We start from the raw sequence: 18,544 nt of genomic DNA, 5'->3' as shown, positions 1-18,544 counted from the left end.
CTGATGCTTTGGTAGCTGTCCTTATTCCTTGAGAGTCATGGCGCTACAGAGGAGCTTGTGAGTGATATCAGGGCTGGGCTGATATTGGGACTCTTTTGCTGCCAGTTAATTGGGACCAGACTGCTGAGGGTGGCGACTGGGACTATGGAGGGCAAGGTAGCAGGGTAGAGGGAGGCGAGAGTGAGGCCTACTTTTCCGAGGCAATCTGCAGGACATTTTAAAGGGCTGGTGCGCAGGGGATTTCACTTGTCACACTTACCCAGCACTTCTGCTCCCAGCTGGACAAACGTGATGATGGTGAAGTCCATCACATTGGTCAGCTTGCCCTCCCTCAGTCATGTGTTTCTGAAAGCTTTCATCACCCAGGCTGTTTAATCCGAACTCTTTCTCCACTACTCTCTTGTGCTCTCTTTCTCTCTCTCTCTCTCTCTCTCTCTTGCCTGGTCTCACTGTTTTAACCTGCCCCCTGTCCATGTCCATTGACTAAAATGTTAACATTTTTTTTTCAAAACCCTGCTGCCTCTCACAAAATCTTGTTAACCGTTCAGCCACCCACACCCCATACATCTTTGTGAATGTGTGTGTGTGTGTGCGTGTTGTCTGTCCACTCTGTGGCATAAATGTCTCTCCTCTCCATCACTGGCAGCTAAAACGATTTAAGCTTCAATTAGGTTATTAAAGGCTCCAGGCAGAGTGCTGTCGCTCCCTTCCCTTCCATTGACTCGCTGCTGCGTGTTTGGATCTTTCACTGTGGCCTCTCTGCTCAAAGACTCTCTTCTATTGTGCATCTCCCTCCTAACATATCCCCCCCCCCCCCCCCATCCTCCCTGACTATCTGCCTTCAGCTCCTCTCCGTGTTTTCAAACAAGCGGACAGAATTGTTGAATGGCGAGAGCCCCACTGAAGGACAGCTGCGGAAGACAGAGGAAAACAAGCCGCAAGTACATCTGAAGGAAAACACGAGAGTTCACAAGAAAAGAGCTTAAAAGCCTCAATGAAAAAGGCACAATTATCGTGCCCGCAGTGCCGTTTTTCCTCCTGATTATCCCCCCTTGTTTTGTTTATTTATTTATTTATCTACTTGCTCTCCTTTCTTTGATTCTCCCTTTTCGTCCCTTTTTTTGAAAGCACTTTGAGCTCGGGCAAGTACAAAGTGGAGCTGAGACAAGAGAAGAGACGGGTTTTACACGCTGGGCCTGAATCTCAACCTGGCCTGGCCAAGCGGCGGTGGTGGTTATCGTCGGTCCGGGGCTTTCATGGCAGAAACCACATCAATTTCTCACGCTGAGATCTCCAGCAGGACACTCTTAGTAGCCGTGGTTGTGGAGAGTGCTTAAATCAGCAGCCTGAAATATTGATGCTCAGCTTCCAAAACAGCAATACTTTTTTTCGGGTGCAGGTCTTACCCATGGCTTTTAAAACATGCAGTGACTTTTTTTTTTTAATCCTCATAGTCGAATATGAAAGGAAAACAAACAAGAAAGAACAAGGCAGCGAAACACCAAGTGCATTTCATTTCATATGTTCAAAAACTTGATCCCAGGAACAATTCTAAAAACTGTGTGACATTACGATGCTGATTAGAAGGACGACGTGCCTCTGTCAGCCCTTTCCCTGAACTCCTTCAGCTCAGGCCTGGCTCAGCTAGAGGAGCTCCCCTAATTCAGAACTGCAAATAAAGATTTCAGACAGAGGTGGGAAAGTAATCCCCTCTCAGCGTTTTGTAAAATGGCAGCGCGCGCTGACAATGATGAATGTCACAGCTCTGTCCTTCCCTGGTCCGTACCAATGCCGCCTCTCCTAACTCTCCGCGCAACGCCAGGCCTGGACGTTGTTCAACACGCCACAGCCTTTGCAAGAGCAGACACGAGCTATTTATACTAATCTGTGTTCCTCCCAAAAGTTTGTCTCCTCCTTGAGACATGCTTCTGTTATAATGATTGAGATGGACTGATTGGTGTAATCAGATGAATACTCTCTGTAGTCACAGTCTTATTTACGCTCAAAGTAGAGCATGACGACCACAGTCAAATTGCAGTTCATTTAGTTTGGCAATATCTAATGCAGCCACAGGGCAAATGAGGCGATGACAATGATGATGATGGTGGTCCACTTACTGTCCTCTTATAGGCTTACTATAGAAATGAGATTAGGCTGGAGTGAGATCATCTTAGTCATCTTACAGCAACATTTAGAGGCTCTCTGTACACATTTCCTAGTACATAAAAATATTTCTTAAAAAGACCACAAATTACAAAGATTAGCATCAATAGGCCATAATAGACATGGACGGAAACGCAAAGATGTGTCCGTGTATAAAATTGGAGCTGGCCAACAAAAGAGAAAAAGAGAAGATAGATAATTGGCCTGGATCACTAATTAGACCTTTCACAGTCATGCTAATGGATGAGCCGTTGAGAAGCAAAAAAAAACAAAAAAAAAACGGCATCATCTTTCCAATGCTGCTTTCTGTCTATTCTGTTTGCAAAAAAACAAACAAACATTGATTGAAGAGCATGTAAACAACATTCAGAAAACATTATGTTATAACACAGTGTCCTTGAAGAGGAGAGCACTTCACAGAGCTGCAGTCATCTGCTTCTCCAGAAATGAAGAGAAGAGAGAGAAGCGTTTTAAAAAGGAAATAACTACACATATTCAAATCCCCAACCTGCCACTCTGTTAAGGATTCAATAAAGGCCCTATGTCCTTTAATACTCTCAGTTTAAAGCAGGGTCTTCATAATAGTGGCAATCATTTTTGTACAGAGGTGTAGACAGCTGTTTTGTTCTTCAACTTCCAGTTGCTAAGAAAAGGAAGACACTTTCGTCACCCGCCATGCCTGATAAGGTTATCGTTTAAAAAAAGAAAAAGGACAAAAAGAAACATTGTCTGTGTAAATGGCAGTCATGGATCAATCTCTACTGTTGCATTTCCATGATTGCTAGTGGGGTTTGTCACAGTAAGCCTCCAATAGCAGTACCCCTGTTGGATAATATTACATGTCGCAGTTGTTCAGAGAGTGATTTTCTCTGATACACCTCCTAATCCAGTTCTTTGATTGTGTATATGTTTCCTTAAAAGGAGGACACTCCGACCTCCACAGAGTATGTTGTCATCTGTGGTGGATTTTCTTCTTCTTACAGTACATACAGTCAAGGTCCATAAATGTCTTTGTGCATGTGATCTCACTGTCACCGGGCAGAGGGATTCTGGAGCCGTCAGCCAATCAGAGCACTTCTAAAGTATCATGGACCAACACCATGGAGACCAGCAGGCAGTGTGGGGCGGCTGCTGCATTGAATAGAAAAAGAGAGAGAGAGAGAGAGAGAGAGAGAGAGAGAGAGAGAGATTGGCATTCAGTGAACACGTCTTCATCAACACTTGGCATCTGAGCTGGCCTGTAAACACCATAAACACAGCGCCTTAAGGAGATCTGGGCCACATAAATAGCAGATCAAGATAATTAGCAAATAAATGAAGTGATGAACTTCCCTTTCAGGGGAGATTTTAGTTTGTCTGCCTTAAGTAAGATGCTGTGTGGACTATTAGGATGTGTGGCTTTTTATACATTCATGGGGAGCACAGACTAGTTTTCAAAGAGGGCCACTTTGCACATTGCCACAGTAAGCCTCAATACTGTGGGAGCTGAACAAAATGCTCATAAATCGTCTAGACAGGTGGTTATCTGCTTGAGAGAGGCTTTTATCTTATGGCAGTGCTTGAAAACATCTCATTGTGACTGATCTGGAAATTATACTATCAGCATAAATTAGGCAAGCTCCAAAGGATTTATTTGTTTCAGTGTCCTCAGATGAAAGTGAATGAATAACAAAAAAAAGAATCCTGGGGGAAAATTGCATCAGTTTGGTAAAAGCAATTTAGTGTGATGCACCACTGGAAGTATTACTGTTAACACAGGCACTTTATTGAATGCTAGTATCTAAATATTGGTTTAGAACAGTTTCATGTTATAAACCCTTACATGAAAAGCTAAGGCATTCTCTCATCACCTAGGTGAATGTGCTACGCAATGGTAAGTGACAGCCTTGGATGAATAGCTAGTGTTTTTGCAGAGGTGTGCTGTGCTAGACCGGATGCCATTAAAGAGTAGATCTGCATCCACTGGGCCACATGCTAATTCACCTCAGACAGCCACTGCGACATGGCCTCAGAGATTAACACATTCAGCGCACCAGGCATAGAAAGGTTAAGGGCAGGATTTAGAATCGAGCTGGATTATTTGAGCACGCCATGCAAGTGTGTGTGTGTGTGTGTGTGTGTTTGTGTGTGTGTGTGTTAGAGAGAGAGAGAGAGAGAGAGAGAAAGAGAGAGAGAAAGAAAGTGAGAGAGAGAGAGAGAGAGAGTGTGTGTGTGTGTGTGTGTGTGTTGTCATGTGTGCATTTTGTTACTGTTATCAGTAATCCAGCTCTATGGATTACAGCTGCAAAAGAGCTATACCTCTAGTAAGGTCAATGTTGTGAATACAATTGAATGTCTTTCAAGCAAATGAGAACTTAACTGTTCTTGATCAGCTTATCCACCTACACTTGCAAACCTATAGACAGGCTGACATTTCCATACAGTCCATAGTAAATTGGTGAGTCATGCCTCACACTAGGGGATCGATTAAACAACAATAATAAATGCATTCACATCACTGAACCATTAACCATTAACACTGCTTAATGTGTGCTGATGTTGACTGCTAATGGTAATGAACGATTAGCTAAGAGGATAGTGACCATGTAATTCATCATCTATCATTCACGAAACAAAATGAATTCAGTACTGTTACTCTGCATGGGTTAATAGTAATGAAGCGAATAAATCATGTTAGATATAGTGAGCTGAAAATCATCAGACAGTGCAGTGATGTATACCATATCTGACTTGTCAACCATACCTTTCACATGTCTGACTGAAATTTTCTGGAAAAAAAAAGAATTTTCTACTTCAAACAGCAATGACTGCCAGGGTTGTGAAAGACTATAGACATTTAGAGGGCACTACCAAGGTTGGTGCAAATGAGCTCTACAAATAATTCTAAAGATGTGTTTTTCATACCTTTGAACTCTTTAATCAACTTTATTTTGTTTCTTTTCCTGACTACCAAAAATGTAAAAAGTAAACTGTGCAGGCTCTCTTGTGTGCAAGAGGATGACATGAGTCTTGACAGCATGAATGATCAAACATCTTCTAGCTCGGGCTAGCAAACTAGGGCACCGCTCCACATGCCACATGGAGTGTGTGGGCGGACACTGTGGCTCAGCCTACCCCTCTCTGTCTGAATATGGGCTGAAGCACCACTCATGAATACACAGCCAATGTAATTCTGTCATGAACCAAGTGACCTCTGGTTGCTGTTCATTGAATTTGGTCGTGCCAAAGAGTTGCTCACTGCTCCTTATGTTATAAACAAGCACGGGCAGCTGCTAGTGATAGGCCTGATGCCGATTTGGACTCAACAAATGAATAACCTTTTTGTCTTTGGTCTCACTTTTCTGTGCCTGCGATTTGATTCACGGCATACATCCATCAATCAAATAAAGTCCAGACCCTGTCAAACACAACCTTGTTTGTATTGATCAGACCTGACCACCCTTTTAAACCATCACTTTTTCATATTACTAGGCAGAAAGGGGTCTGTGTTTATTTTTTGTACCCATGATGCATCTCACCTCACAGCTTCTGCTGTGCTGAGACGCCCTTCCAGTAGTCGAGGATGTCGTGGAGGTCTTCCCCCTTGGCGAACTGGACCTTCTTGCGGAGGGCGTTACCGGCCGTGACGTAGCACGACTCGTCGCGCGGGCCCTTGCGGTACGGGCGGAAGCGCTCCCATATCCGCAGCGTGTTCTCCGTGGTGTACTCGGGGCTGGACGAGTAGCCCGAGTAGTTCTGGTGGCGCGGCGAGAGCTGCGAGTAGGAGGCGGCGTCGCGCTTGGCGCGCGACAGCGGCTTCAGGAAGGACGCCCGCTGGGCGGGGGAGCCGTGGTGCGAGCCCTCGTAGTAGAGCGCCGGGACCGAGTGGCGGTGCTCCGAGCAGTGGTAGTCCGGGTGCACCTCCAGGTGCTGCTGCATGCCCATCCCGTCCATGGCGCCACCGTCCATGTTGTACCCGCCGCCGCCGTCCATGCTGTAGCCGCCACCCCCGCCCCCACCACCCCCGGGCCCCACCAGAGGGAGCCTCTCCAGGGGCTCCCCGCAGCCGAGGGGGCTGCCCTTGTCTGTGTACTGGCAGGGGTCCGGGCTTCGGGGCTCGGGGACGTCCAGGCTGTAGACGCGGCCGCCCTTGCCGGGCAACCCGCAGGACGAGCCGCTGTACTTCTTCCCGGCGCCGACGATCATGGCGGCGTCGGCGCTCATCTGTCTCTGGATGGGCCGCACGGCGCTGGCCGGAGGAGGCGGGCGGTACGGGGGCGACATGAAGCCTCCGCCGGTGATCCCGGGCCGCTCGGCCATGGAGCCCGGGAAGGGCAGTGGGGGAGGCGCGGGGATCTTGGGCGACGGCATCATCTGGCAGTTTTCGGTCACTCCCGGGGAGAGCGGGATGAGCCCTTTGGTCAGGGAGGAGGTGCATGTGGGCGGAGGGGAGGTGGGGTTCACCGGGGCCATGGTGTTTGCGCACGAGGCGGCCGCCACTGAGTCCAGCTTGAGCGCGTCGATGCAGTTGTTGATGATCTGGTTGACCTTGTCCACCTCCATGGCGATGGTGGAGATCTCCGAGGTGGAGCCCCGGCCGTCGTCGTCCGAGTCGTCCCCCAGGTCGCTCCCGTCGTCCTGCTCCCGTCGCAGGTCCTGCTCCCTCATCCCCCCCTGCCCCTTCCCGTCTCGGCCTCGGTCGTCCCTCACGTCCATGTAGTTGCCCTTGCTGCCCATGGCCTCCGAGAAGGCCGTGGCCATCTTCTCCACCTGTGGGATGGTGGAGAGTCGCGAGGAGCTGGTGTTGGCCGAGCCGCCGTGCAACATGCCCGAGCTGGACGACGACGACATGGGCATCTTGCTGTGGTGGTGCTGGTGGTGGGCCTGCTCGTGGAGCTTCTGCACCGCCGACGGCTCGTTGCCGACCGCCGCCGCCGCCTCGGGCCCGTAGCGCATCTCCAGGATGGTCTTCTTGACGCAGATGGACTTCTCCTTCTCCTCCTCCATGCGACGCTTGCGCAGGCAGTAGTAGACCACGCCGAGGATGATGACCATGCCGAAGAGGCAGCCCACGATGGTCACGATGTAGTGGGTGGTGGTGGACGGCGTCGGGTGGATCTCCTCCGGCACGGGCGTGGCAAAGTTCAGGCAGGTGTGGTTGTAGCGCTGCGAGTTGCGTATGGAAGCCACGCAGAAGGTGTAGTTGGTGTGCGACTTGAGCTTGTTCAGGGTGATGATCTCCTTCTTCTTGTTCAGGTTCATGACGTCGGACACGTACGTGTGGTTGTACTGGACCAGGATGTACATCTTGCTGTAGGGCTTGGGGATCTGGACCATGAGCGACGCCGTGGAGAAGGACACGTGGCGCAGCTTGAGGCTCGGACTGAGCGCGTCCGCGGAGGAGGACGACGTCGTGGCCTGCGGGTACAGGCCGACGCGGTCCATGAAGTCCGGCCCCATGCCGGAGGAGTCCGGGTCAGGGGGCAGGGACGTCATGCCGGGGATGAAGACGCCGTCGCGGCAGATGGACGACAGGATGTTCCTGGCGTTGCGCCCGTGGCCCGGGACGGGGCTGAGCAGCGGGTAGTTGTAGAGCTCGCGCGGCGACTCGCACTGCAGCCGGTCGTAGGTGTGCGTGACGTTGTTGAAGCCCTCCAGCCAGGTGAGGAAGCTGTAGAGCTCGCAGCCGCAGTGGAAGGGGTTGCCGGCCAGCTCGCACACCATCAGCCGGTTGAGCACAGTGAAGGAGGACGGGTCCAGGCGCGCCAGCTTGTTGGAGGACAGGTCGATACTGCTGAGGCTCGGGCACTCCCAGAAGGCGTTGGTGGCCACAACCTCGATGAGGTTGTGCTGCAGGAAGAGGCACTGCATGCGGCCGAGCCCGCGCATCATCCCCTCGGTCACGTTGGTCAGCTTGTTGTAGCCCAGCTGGAGCACCTGCAAGATGTAACGGGTCAGAAAAACACGGTTCAGCTCATATCATGGGTTTCACATCATGGGTCAGTATGGGCTCAGAACAACAGAAAAAGGGGGGGGGGGGAGCATAACACTGAGGCCCTAAGAAAAGTTCTGCAAGCAGACATCCTACCTAACTCTTCCTACCTGCCTACCTGAATCTGTCCCCAATGACAAACAGTCACATCAGACCTCCCAGTGCTCTCTCTACAATCCCCCTTCCATTAAAACAGTTTGTTCCAACTATCAATCTAAGAATGAAAATGAGCATTACGTTCATCAATAGTTACACATATACCCAGTACCCTGCATATAGCCCATATGCCTGCCTGCAACCTTTTTGTTTTTGTTTATTTGTGAAGTGAGCTTGAGTGACATGAAAGGCGCTCTAAATAAAATGTATTATTATTATTATTATATATAGAACCTTGAGGTCTGTTGCCATGGCGGTGCGGTCCAAACACACGTATCATTACAGGCCCTACCTGCAGGTTGGCCTGGGCGGCGAAGGCGCCATCCTCCACGTACGAGATCTCGTTCTTGGTGAGGTTGAGGTCGGTGAGGTTGGTGAAGCGGCTGAGCGAGCTGAAGAAGACGGCCTTGAGCTTGTTCTCGTTGAGGCGCAGGTCGTGCACCGTGTTGTTGATGTGCTGCGGGATGGTCTCATACGGCGGCTGGTTCTGGCTGCAGATGGCCAGCCACACGTAGCCCTTCTCGCCCTCGATGAGCCAGCAGTCGCCGCGCACCGACGCCGGGAGGAGAAAGAACGCCGGGAGGAGCAGAAGGAGGACGCAGGGGAAGGAAGGGGGATAGGGGGCACACCACCCGCTAAGCATGATGGGAAAATGAACAGGGTTCACTTCTGCAGAAGAGACGGAGCAGGGAAAGGCGCAGAGAGAGAGGCGGAGGGGTGGGGGAGTTGAGGTGGCAGTAACGGGAAAGGAAGTAGGAGGGGGGGGGGGGGAGAGGAGGAGCGTTGACGGTTGGAGAAGAGGGCGAGGCCTGGAGAAGAAGTGGAGCAGAGTTGGCTTGTTCTCACAGCAGCGGGATCCACATGGTGTCTAGCACAGTCCCCATGCCTGTATGGTCCCTGGCAGCGTACAGTGCTGACTGACACAGTTTTTCCACATAGTCACCTCCTTTTGCTTGCTCTCTTCTCTGCCCAGACGTGTGTGAGAAAAGAAAAGAGACGAATGTGCCAGCACCCAAGACACAACCCTGCAGATGAGAGAGAGAGAGAGAGAGAGACACACACAGAAACAACTATTAAAAATAAACACCCTAAAGCGTGAAATAGTTTAAGTTAATGGTGTCACAGAGGCACAGAACAATATTGCTTTAAACGGCTGTAATCAGGGCTGAGATAATGATGGCGTAATTAATGCATTTCTGTCCTGGTTTATTTACACTCATTAAGTGATCAGTCAAAACAATACAAAAACATGACACGATAACAAAGCACACATTGTTACCCAAGGCGTTGTGTGTGCTAGAAGCTCATCAGTTATTCACTCAGACAGAGGGTGGATTAAAACCTTCTACAAGAATAGGTTCAGACACTGATCTCGGAACATGTGATGATCGCATCAAGGTCCCCATAAGATGTCCATAACCAAACATTAGCAGTCAGGCAGGCAGAAAAGAGCTCCTGATACATTGGCTCAATCAGAATTCAGTCCTACAGCTACTGCAGCATCAACGTGCTAGACATCTCTCACATTATTGTAGCAGTTCTCAGCGTTATTCACACTCTTGGAATATCCAGGCCACCTGCTGTGCTGGGTGCTTACCAGGGAGGAGATGCTGATGCGTTATTACTGTAATTTTGCAGATAAAATGAGAAAGGAGAACATGTGCGGATTGTGGATGAGTATGGTCTGCTGTGATATATTGTACAGGCATGCGTGCATGCAAAAGTCTGTGTGTGTGTGTGTGTGTGTGTGTGTGTGTGTGTGTGTGTGTGTGTGTGTGTGTGTGCACGTGTATGTGTGTGTGTGTGTGTGTGTGTGTGTGTGTGTGTGTGTGTGTGTTTGCATGTGAGAGACAGAGTGAATGAGAGAGAGAGAGAGAAAGAGAGAGAGAACTTGCATTCTCATAATCAAAGCTAAAAGACAACAAAGGCGTAGATGCTCTCCAGGGCTCGAAAAGCCCAGATAATCTTTTCCACGTTGACTTTCATTCGCCCCAATCATATTAAGATGTGCAGTGCATGACTCCGAGTGCGCCGCTCAAAATGGTCCCATTTGTCTTTGCCTGCCACCTATCTGTCATTCTCTACTCCTCAATTCAACCCCCCCCCACCCGCCCCCCGACACAAACCATTTATCAGCTAACCGTCTATGGCCCTCATCTTCTTAGAGGTTCCCTGGTCAGATAAGAACACACACACCAGGGGCTCTCACCCAATCTGCATGTCTGATGAGTTTCGACGAGCAGATCCATGCGAAAGCTGCATAAACACATTAATAACAAAGTCAATACACACACACACACACACACACACACACACACACACACACACACACACACACACACACACACACACACACACACACACACACATATACTGTGTCAGGGCTTAGTATTCTCAAGACGTTCTTCAGGTGAAAATTGAGAGAACATCTCTCGTCAACAAACAACACACTCTCTCTTTCCCTCTCCCCTTTTCAGCGCTCTGCTCAAAGTCTCAGAGGAGAGCCGGCTCTTCTCATTTTATTCCTCCCTGTGTCGATATTCCCCGGCGATCCAGCTCATTCGCCGCTAATAAGGCTCCAACATATTCTGCATTATGAGAGCGTTAATTACAACCTGATTCAATCCTGGGATAAAAGGGAGACGATTTCACACAAATGGAAGTCTCCGAATGGTCATTTCTCATCCCCCTCCCTTCTCCACACCTCCAGAAATGAGACTCGCAGGACTTTGAGGAGGATAGAAAAAAAGGAAAATCAAGTGAGGGGTTTTAGAAAAGAAAGCAGCAGGTTGTTCTCTCTGAGCTGTCCGCAGGGCACTGACTTTTGGACTTTCAAGTAGTCTTTGTCGAATTAATTATAGCCCGATATATCTCCACTACTGTCTCAGCCATGCTGCATCACACCTCTGTCTCCCTCTGTCTCTCTTTCTCTCTTCATTCCTTGTCTCCCTCATTCTTTCACTCTCTCTCTCTCTCTCTCTGTGGCAAACGGACCACCAGAGATGTGATCTGGTTTGACGCTCCAGATACCAAAGCTCATGGGAAGCTTTAATTAGGGCTAGGTCTACAGCAGGGAGGACAGAACTGAGAAGGTAACACAGGGTTGGCCATATATATACACTCTTGGTGAGTGAGTGAATGCGTGGGGATGTGTATGTGTGTGTGTGTGTGTGAGTGAAAGAGAGAGAGAGAGAATGTGTGTGAGAGAGAGAGACTGCATGCTTGCATGTGTACCCTTGTGAAAAGTGGCTACGAAAGCTGATTCCTAAGATTAGGCAGGGAGATACAAATAGATCAAAGTGATCAAAGAGACCAACAAAGATGACTCCAGACTCCTGATGCTTGACCTAGAGCATGAACCAAATTACACGGTGCAGTAGATATTTGCACTTCCTTTACTCTATACAAATAGAACAGAGAAGACTAAAATAGTCGATGTAAACAACAACAGAGGGAAATAAATGCAGGTTACTAATCTTCTCAATTGTGTGTAAAAATCTAACACAGTTACTTCACCAAACAACTCCAAATTTACTTGTTTATGACACAAGAAAGATGGGAGGATGGGAAAATGAGTGGAAGCCATGACAACATATTCCCTTGCCCTCAGTCTCAGGAGCAGATGCGATATAACTGTTGTTGGCAGGGCCTCCAGCAGAAGAGACTGCCAATTAAAATAGATCATGTGTCTCTTCGAGCTTATTATCCATGACGTGCGCCTGCGAATCTCGAGTCAAATGAACCTGCACCGCCATCCCCCAACTCATCTCAGACCAGCCTCAGCGCATCCATCATCAGACAATGCATCACTGATTGGCCCAGACCCCCACCATACGCACGCTGAAGGCAAACGCGACTCAGTACATCATCAGTCCACAGACGCGGACCCGGACAGACAAGGGGCTGGCGGAGGAAGCGACGCAGACGCTAGTTATCCCAGAAGACCAGCTATCGCTGTATCGGAACTGACACACAGAAGCATCTGATGTTGAGTGCTGTGAATTGCCCCCCCAAAAAAGTCCAAACAGCACTGGGAGCGCACTGCACATCAGCAAACACTTTCGGCGAATACACAAAGCAATTTAAAGAAGCAGAATGAAAGTGAGCCAACTACCTGTGTAGAAGTCACCCTCACCCTGCCCCCAATCCCTAACTCACATGCGGTCCCTACTAAATATATCAACTTTGTGTCATGTAAGAGCCAATGGGAGGTATCTCTGCACTTAAGAGAACATCTTGATAAATATTTCCCACAGCTCCCCTGAAGTGTGGGCCTTAAGTAAATTCCTCGGTTAAGCTATTAAACAGCTGTGCATTACTATTGCATGGGGAGAGGGCTGGGAGAGAGAAGCAGCGAGCTGCTGCGGTTCTCTCCATTCACTGAAGGCATGTCAGGAGCCTCTGCCACGGCTGATAGAGGCTTTCGACGGCCTTCTGTTTTCTGACGTTTTTTTTCTAAACTCACTGACATTTCCCCAGGCTATAGCACTTCACTGCTTTAACATTGAGATATGTTGTTTTGTTTGTTTATTTATTTATCACTAAAAGAAGTGAGAGAGAGAAAGAGGAGAAGAGAGGAGAGGAAAGGGAAAATTCTGTCTTTCTCAAGAGAATGGGTTCAGCTGGTGTAGACAGAGTTGTGCTGTGCTCTGGCTGAGGGCAGCAGTGGCTGTGCTGGAGCAGCAGGCCGCTGGAAGGTTAAGAGCGGGTAGCCATCGACCCACTTCACCTCTGGCTCTGGGCGGGGGCAACCGTCCAAACATCTCCAGCGCTGCTCTCACCTGCCCCGACCTCATCGGCTCCTCCGACGGTAGGGGTGGGAAGACGACAGACAAGTGGTAGGAAAGGGCTGGGGCGGACTCCCCACGTAACCATGACAACAGTAGAAGTCGATACAGCCAGACAACCCCCGCATCCCTCCCGTTCACACTCATATTTGAATGCAGTGGCAAAAGCCAGATGAATCCGAGGCCGTCTGAGACTCCAGGCTGCCTCGGCTTCTGTTTTGGCCTCTAATGGCTGCTGTTGCTTTCGCTTTCCCACTCAACCCCCGGATCGGATCGCTCCTCTTTACCGCACTGCTCTGCTGCCGGCTCTCAGTCAGTCACAGGTTAGTTGAACACCTGCCACCAGGAGCCTGCCTGCCAAGGCTCCGCTAAAAAGCAAAAAAAAAAAACCCACAGAAATCCCTTCAGGGGAGCAGTGGTTTGTGCAACAGCCCCCGCCACGCCAACGCACAGGTATTACAGCAACAGGCCGAGGTTTAGCGACCAGCTTGTTTTGTAGATCGCCATGGAGGTGTTTGATCGCTGACGGGGCGGCACTCACTCGGGACGTCGGAGGCTACAGACATGAGACGAACCGTGACAGACAGGAGGAGAACCTGTGGGGGAGGGGTGGGGTGGGGTTTGTGGGGGTGGTTGACAGCGGGCTGCGGTTAAGGAGGGAAGGGGAGCCTGCAATGAGAAGCTGCACTGTGACTGGCTTCTCAGCCTTAATGAATTGCCTGCTGTCCTCTGTGTGTGTGTGTGTGTGTGTGTGTCTGTCTGTGTGTGTGTGTGTGTGTGTGTGTGTCTGTGTGTGTGTGTGTGTGTGTCTGCCTGTGTGTGTGTGTGTGTGTGTGTGTGTGTGTGTGTGTGTGTGTGTGTGTGTGTGTGTGAGGGTCTTCACGCCCCACTTCCTTTCATAGCAGTGGCTTTAGCAGCAAAGACCCAAAGAGAGAGAAGGAGAGGCAGAGAGAGATGAAGAGGAGAGAGGGGAAAAGACTATAAGAATGTAAAGGGAAAGAGTGGGTCTCCAGGGGTTTAGGCTGTGCCTAGAGGCAGGATTTGGTGCCATCTAGCTAAACAACACAAATCATTATAAATCGTTTGCCTCCATGTAGAAACACTCTCCCCTGAAGTATGAGAGATGACTATAAAAGCTGGCTCATGGCACACAAAGGCGTACACACAATCAAATGCGGACAAAAATATACATACAAGGACACAGACAGAGGTCTGTTTTGCATTATAGCGAGCATACAGTCAGTGCAGTGCATGGGCATCTGCAGCCAACTATGGATGTTTAACCCTCTGTGGATAAGATAGATAGATAGATATATAGATAGATAGATAGATAGATAGATACTTTATTGATCCCCAGGGGAAATTCTAGGTCTCAGTAGCATACAGACAACACACACACAATCACTAACAGCAGAAAAAGTCATTAAAAGTATATAATATAAAAACACAACTAAGCAATAAGGACAGTAGGATAAGTGGATGACCTAGTCATGCACTTGTTGTGAATAATATCAGGAAGCAATTTCACTGAAGCAAGATTCCCTCCCTCCTCTCACTCCATTATCTATCTGTTAAGTCGTCCCACACAGCGGGCACAATTCCGTTTAAAACTTACTGTCCCACTTTGTAGTAAATACAGTAAGACTGCCACATGGTGTTGCCACCTGCTACACAAAGAAAATTCTGCATACTTCCAAAGTCTTCTCCATCCCTCACTCCTGCAACTCTCAGTTAACCTCAAACCACACTTACCAAGTCCTCTCCATCCCCTACACCTGCAACTCTCTCTAAACATCAAGTCTTACATCCTCTCTTCTGTGTTTAGTCAATAAAGTAGATACATTGATGGTGTTCCTTGGTCATAATAAAGGTGACCATGATGTTGATGATGATGGTTTTGACAAGCTGGACACTGTAGGTACATCAAACATTGTGGTGCTATAATTATACATCACACCTACATCAACTTTGTGTATGTTGATTACATAAGTTTGTTGAATTTTACTTATATAATCCATGTTGTATTCTTGTATTTTTAACTGCTTTGTATCTACAGTATGTCTTTCAAAAAAACAATAAAGGAACAGGAACTAATAAAGTTGAAATTTGACAACTCTTCACTGCTACTTTAAGTACTTAAGTACTGTCTGACGGGCTGTGTGACAATGTGTGTTAAGAGGGATAAATCAATCAAACACAATCAATTTAGAGATACTGAACCCACAACCTCAGTGTTGTTACCCCCTGCCTCTATCAGTGGAATTATAGGACATTGTGACATGATATCATTGACTGATATGCAAATAAAAAAAGGAAACTGATTGCACAAATCAAATATTTAAAAAATTCAGTTGTTTTTTTTCTGGAATGCTGTTCATATTTAAATCCACCACTGGGAAGTCTCTCTCATGCTCCTCGCTAGCAAGGGGCTCAGTACATACATACGTCGACCAAATAATTCAAATGTGTCAGAGCTTCCTGGTGTCCCATGATCTATGCAGGTGCTGGTCGTGGGTTGGAAGGGCTGGTGGACAGTCCGTATCTCTGAGCGTGTACGGCTGCGTCCACAAAGCGGTCATTCACCACAAGCTTCTTCATGCTCTCGGCTTCCACCATGAGCAAAACAGGAGTGATCGGGACAAGTATGTACGAATCAACTGGGAGTACATCAAAGAAGGTGGGAAAATAGCAACTGGAATATGTATGCATTTTTAATTACTAGCGTAAACATTGTAATCTTGAGCAAGCTGGGACTCAACCGGCACCAGTTGTACATCGGTAGCACCAAGGCGGACTTCTGGGGCCTCCCGGATGAGCTGAACCAGTGGAACTCCTTCTGCGCCACGTGGGACTCCAAGACAGGCCTGGCCCAGGTATGGCTGAATGGTAAATCCAGCGCTAGGAAGTCCCTCTTCAAGGGCGGGTCTCTAACTGGAGTGCCGAGCATCGTGCTCGGTCAAGACCAGGATGCGCTTATTGGCCAGCTCACAGACCTGCACATGTGGGACCATGTGATCTCCCCGTGTAAGATCAAGAAGTTTTCAGAGAACAAGCTCATCAAGGGTGGGAATATTATCAACTGGCAAGCACTGGATTATGCCAAATATGGAGATGTGATCGAGGAGGGGGAAATTAATGAGGCTGGCCAGAAGAACTGTAAGTGACAAATGAGCTGTGGATCTGCTCAAGGTTTCTTCCTATATGTATCTCCAATTCTAGGGAGTTTTTCCTCCTCGCCCCTGTTACCCATGGGCCTTCTTTTCTTTTCTTCCTTTCTTTTTCTCTGATTGTCTACACTCTGTAAAGCGCCATGATACATGAGTAATGTTTTGGCACTCTATAAGCACAATACATTGAAATTGAAATGAATAGCCATTAGCAATAGTTTTTTTGTTTACTTTGGGGAACTTTTGGCTTTTGGCTAACTGCGATAGAACAGCATTGACAGGAAATCAGCACGAGAGAGAGATGGGAGTAGGATCGGGAAATGGCCGCAGGTTGTGGACCCTGAGTAGCCTTCACAGATCCGAATGTGGTATCGATGCTGCAGCTTGCACCACACAGCGCTCACCGTCATTAGCAATCCTTCACAGCATGGCATCGCCAATTATATCGACAAAAGACAGCAATTAGCTGAAAGACACTTTTTAAACAGCTGTGCTGTTATTGGCATTTCCAAGGTTTCATATGGTTTTTAGGGTAGGTAGCTTAGCTCACTAGTTTTAAACACCGCCTCTTTACTGTTGCCATTAGAAAGGTTAGCCTAATTGTTGAGATTATAATCAATGACCAGTATCTACATGTTATGTATCCAGCATGAATCCAATGCGGAATGAATGCATTTCCTTTTCTTGAGTGGATTTGTCTATAAAAGCTCAATGCTTCAAATAATCTGCTCTTGCTATGATGTTGATGTTTTTCTTTTTTCAATGTAATAAGTAAAATTATTTAATATGTGTAGGTCAACAATTTGGGTAAACTTAAATCAGTAATTTTACAAGACAAACAATTTCTCAAAACTTAATGACTTTATAAAGTACATCAAAATAGGCTGTATCACTTCATATGCACCGAATAAAATATGCTTAATACTTATATGTACAATGATACTTAAATCTACATTCCTGAAGTTATAGTAATCTTTTAATCATCAATTTATAATCTGGTCCATAAATAGTCAGAGCTGTCCACATTGACCATTAAAAATAAGAGATTTTCAGGGTTTCTTACCGAAAATACGTGAAAATGTCAACATTCATCTTTCTGTTGCTATCCCTCTGCTAACAGATTACACAACGGCTGCACTAACTAAACGAGGTATGGAGCTAGGTCTAACTTGACTTTCAAAATCGTGCTCTCACAACATTGTTATCTTAAATAGGCTAATGTCACTGTAGGGTTGCCTTCAAACAAGCAAAACGATGCTTTGAAAACATCTGTTTCACTGGAAGCGCAAGGGGGTAGCAAAAAAACAACAGTACAGAGACTGACCCCTTTCCAGTGGTAGGACTAATGTTATGAGAGTATTAAAATACGGTAAAATGTATGAGAAAATATCAAAATGGGAAGACAGTGGGAAAAAAGTTAAAATATGTAAGAACCCCAGAAAAAAACGGGAGGGAGGTTAATCACTGACATAGAATAGATTCAATTTCTTTTAGTAAAAATTATATACTAAAAATATTCAAGACATTAGCACATAATTCCCAAATCCACCCATTACTCCTGCAACTATTTGTAAACAGAAAATGATGCTTCCCAAATCCTCTCCATCTCCTACTCCTGCAACTATTTGTAAACAGAAAATTATGCTTCCCAAATCCTCTCCATCTCCTACTCCTGCAACTATTTGTAAACAGAAAATTATGCTTCCCAAGTCCTCTCCATCTCCTACTCCTGCAACTCTTTGCAAACCTCAAGTCTGTCTACCTTACTGTCTGCAGAGTGAGGCTCTAGAGGCTGCCAGGTTGCCCAAGGTGACCAGTCTGTGTCCCATGAGCAGCGGGGGGTCACCAGAACATTCCGTGGATTTGGTGATCCAGACAGCGGAGATAAGCTCGTCTCCACCTCTTATCTCATGGGACCAGGGGGAGACCAGGAGAGGAGCACAGGAAATGAGGTCACCACACAGGAAATGAGGCCGCCCCATCTCATCCTGTTTCACTTTGAAAAGCAGTAGAGGACAACACCAGGGTAACCCAGATCTCATTAGCAAACAAGTCTCGGGTGAGTATCCATGATAGAGAGCAATAGACAGAGTGAAAGGGAAAGAGTAAAAGAGAGATAGAAAGTTATAACTGCCTTGAAGAAAGAATATATTCCCCTAAGGTAAAGCACTTAAAAAAGTCCATACAGTTGTGGACATGGAGCACACAGAGAGCAATATGTAAAGTCGATGAGTGTTTTCCATCAGTATGGTATCAAAGATTGCATTGGTGCCAGTGGCCGTGTTCTCTTGCAAGGCCTA

General features: G+C 47.5%; 1 protein-coding gene across 2 annotated transcripts in view; it reads right to left on the bottom strand.

Annotated features, from left to right (window-relative positions):
- Nucleotides 1–430: 430 nt before the first annotated feature.
- LOC121705240 (protein phosphatase 1 regulatory subunit 29) overlaps nt 431–18,544 on the bottom strand; it is a 71,094-nt gene continuing 52,980 nt past the window's right edge. The window contains exons 3-5 of one of the 2 annotated variants that reach the window (XM_042086109.1): nt 8,583–9,315; nt 5,682–8,079; nt 431–3,294 (exon numbers count right to left, since the gene is read on the bottom strand). In XM_042086109.1, coding sequence (XP_041942043.1) covers nt 5,683–8,079; nt 8,583–8,933 — 2,748 coding nt within the window. In that variant the 5' untranslated portion in view covers nt 8,934–9,315 and the 3' untranslated portion in view covers nt 431–3,294; nt 5,682. The remainder of the gene's footprint in view (nt 3,295–5,681; nt 8,080–8,582; nt 9,316–18,544) is intronic. The other variant, XM_042086111.1, reaches the window with a different exon arrangement.

Source organism: Alosa sapidissima, chromosome 3 (genome assembly GCF_018492685.1).
Source record: "Alosa sapidissima isolate fAloSap1 chromosome 3, fAloSap1.pri, whole genome shotgun sequence".
Lineage (NCBI taxonomy): Eukaryota > Metazoa > Chordata > Actinopteri > Clupeiformes > Clupeidae > Alosa > Alosa sapidissima.
Note: the sequence above shows the minus strand (reverse complement) of the source record. Positions and strands in the feature narration are given on the sequence as shown.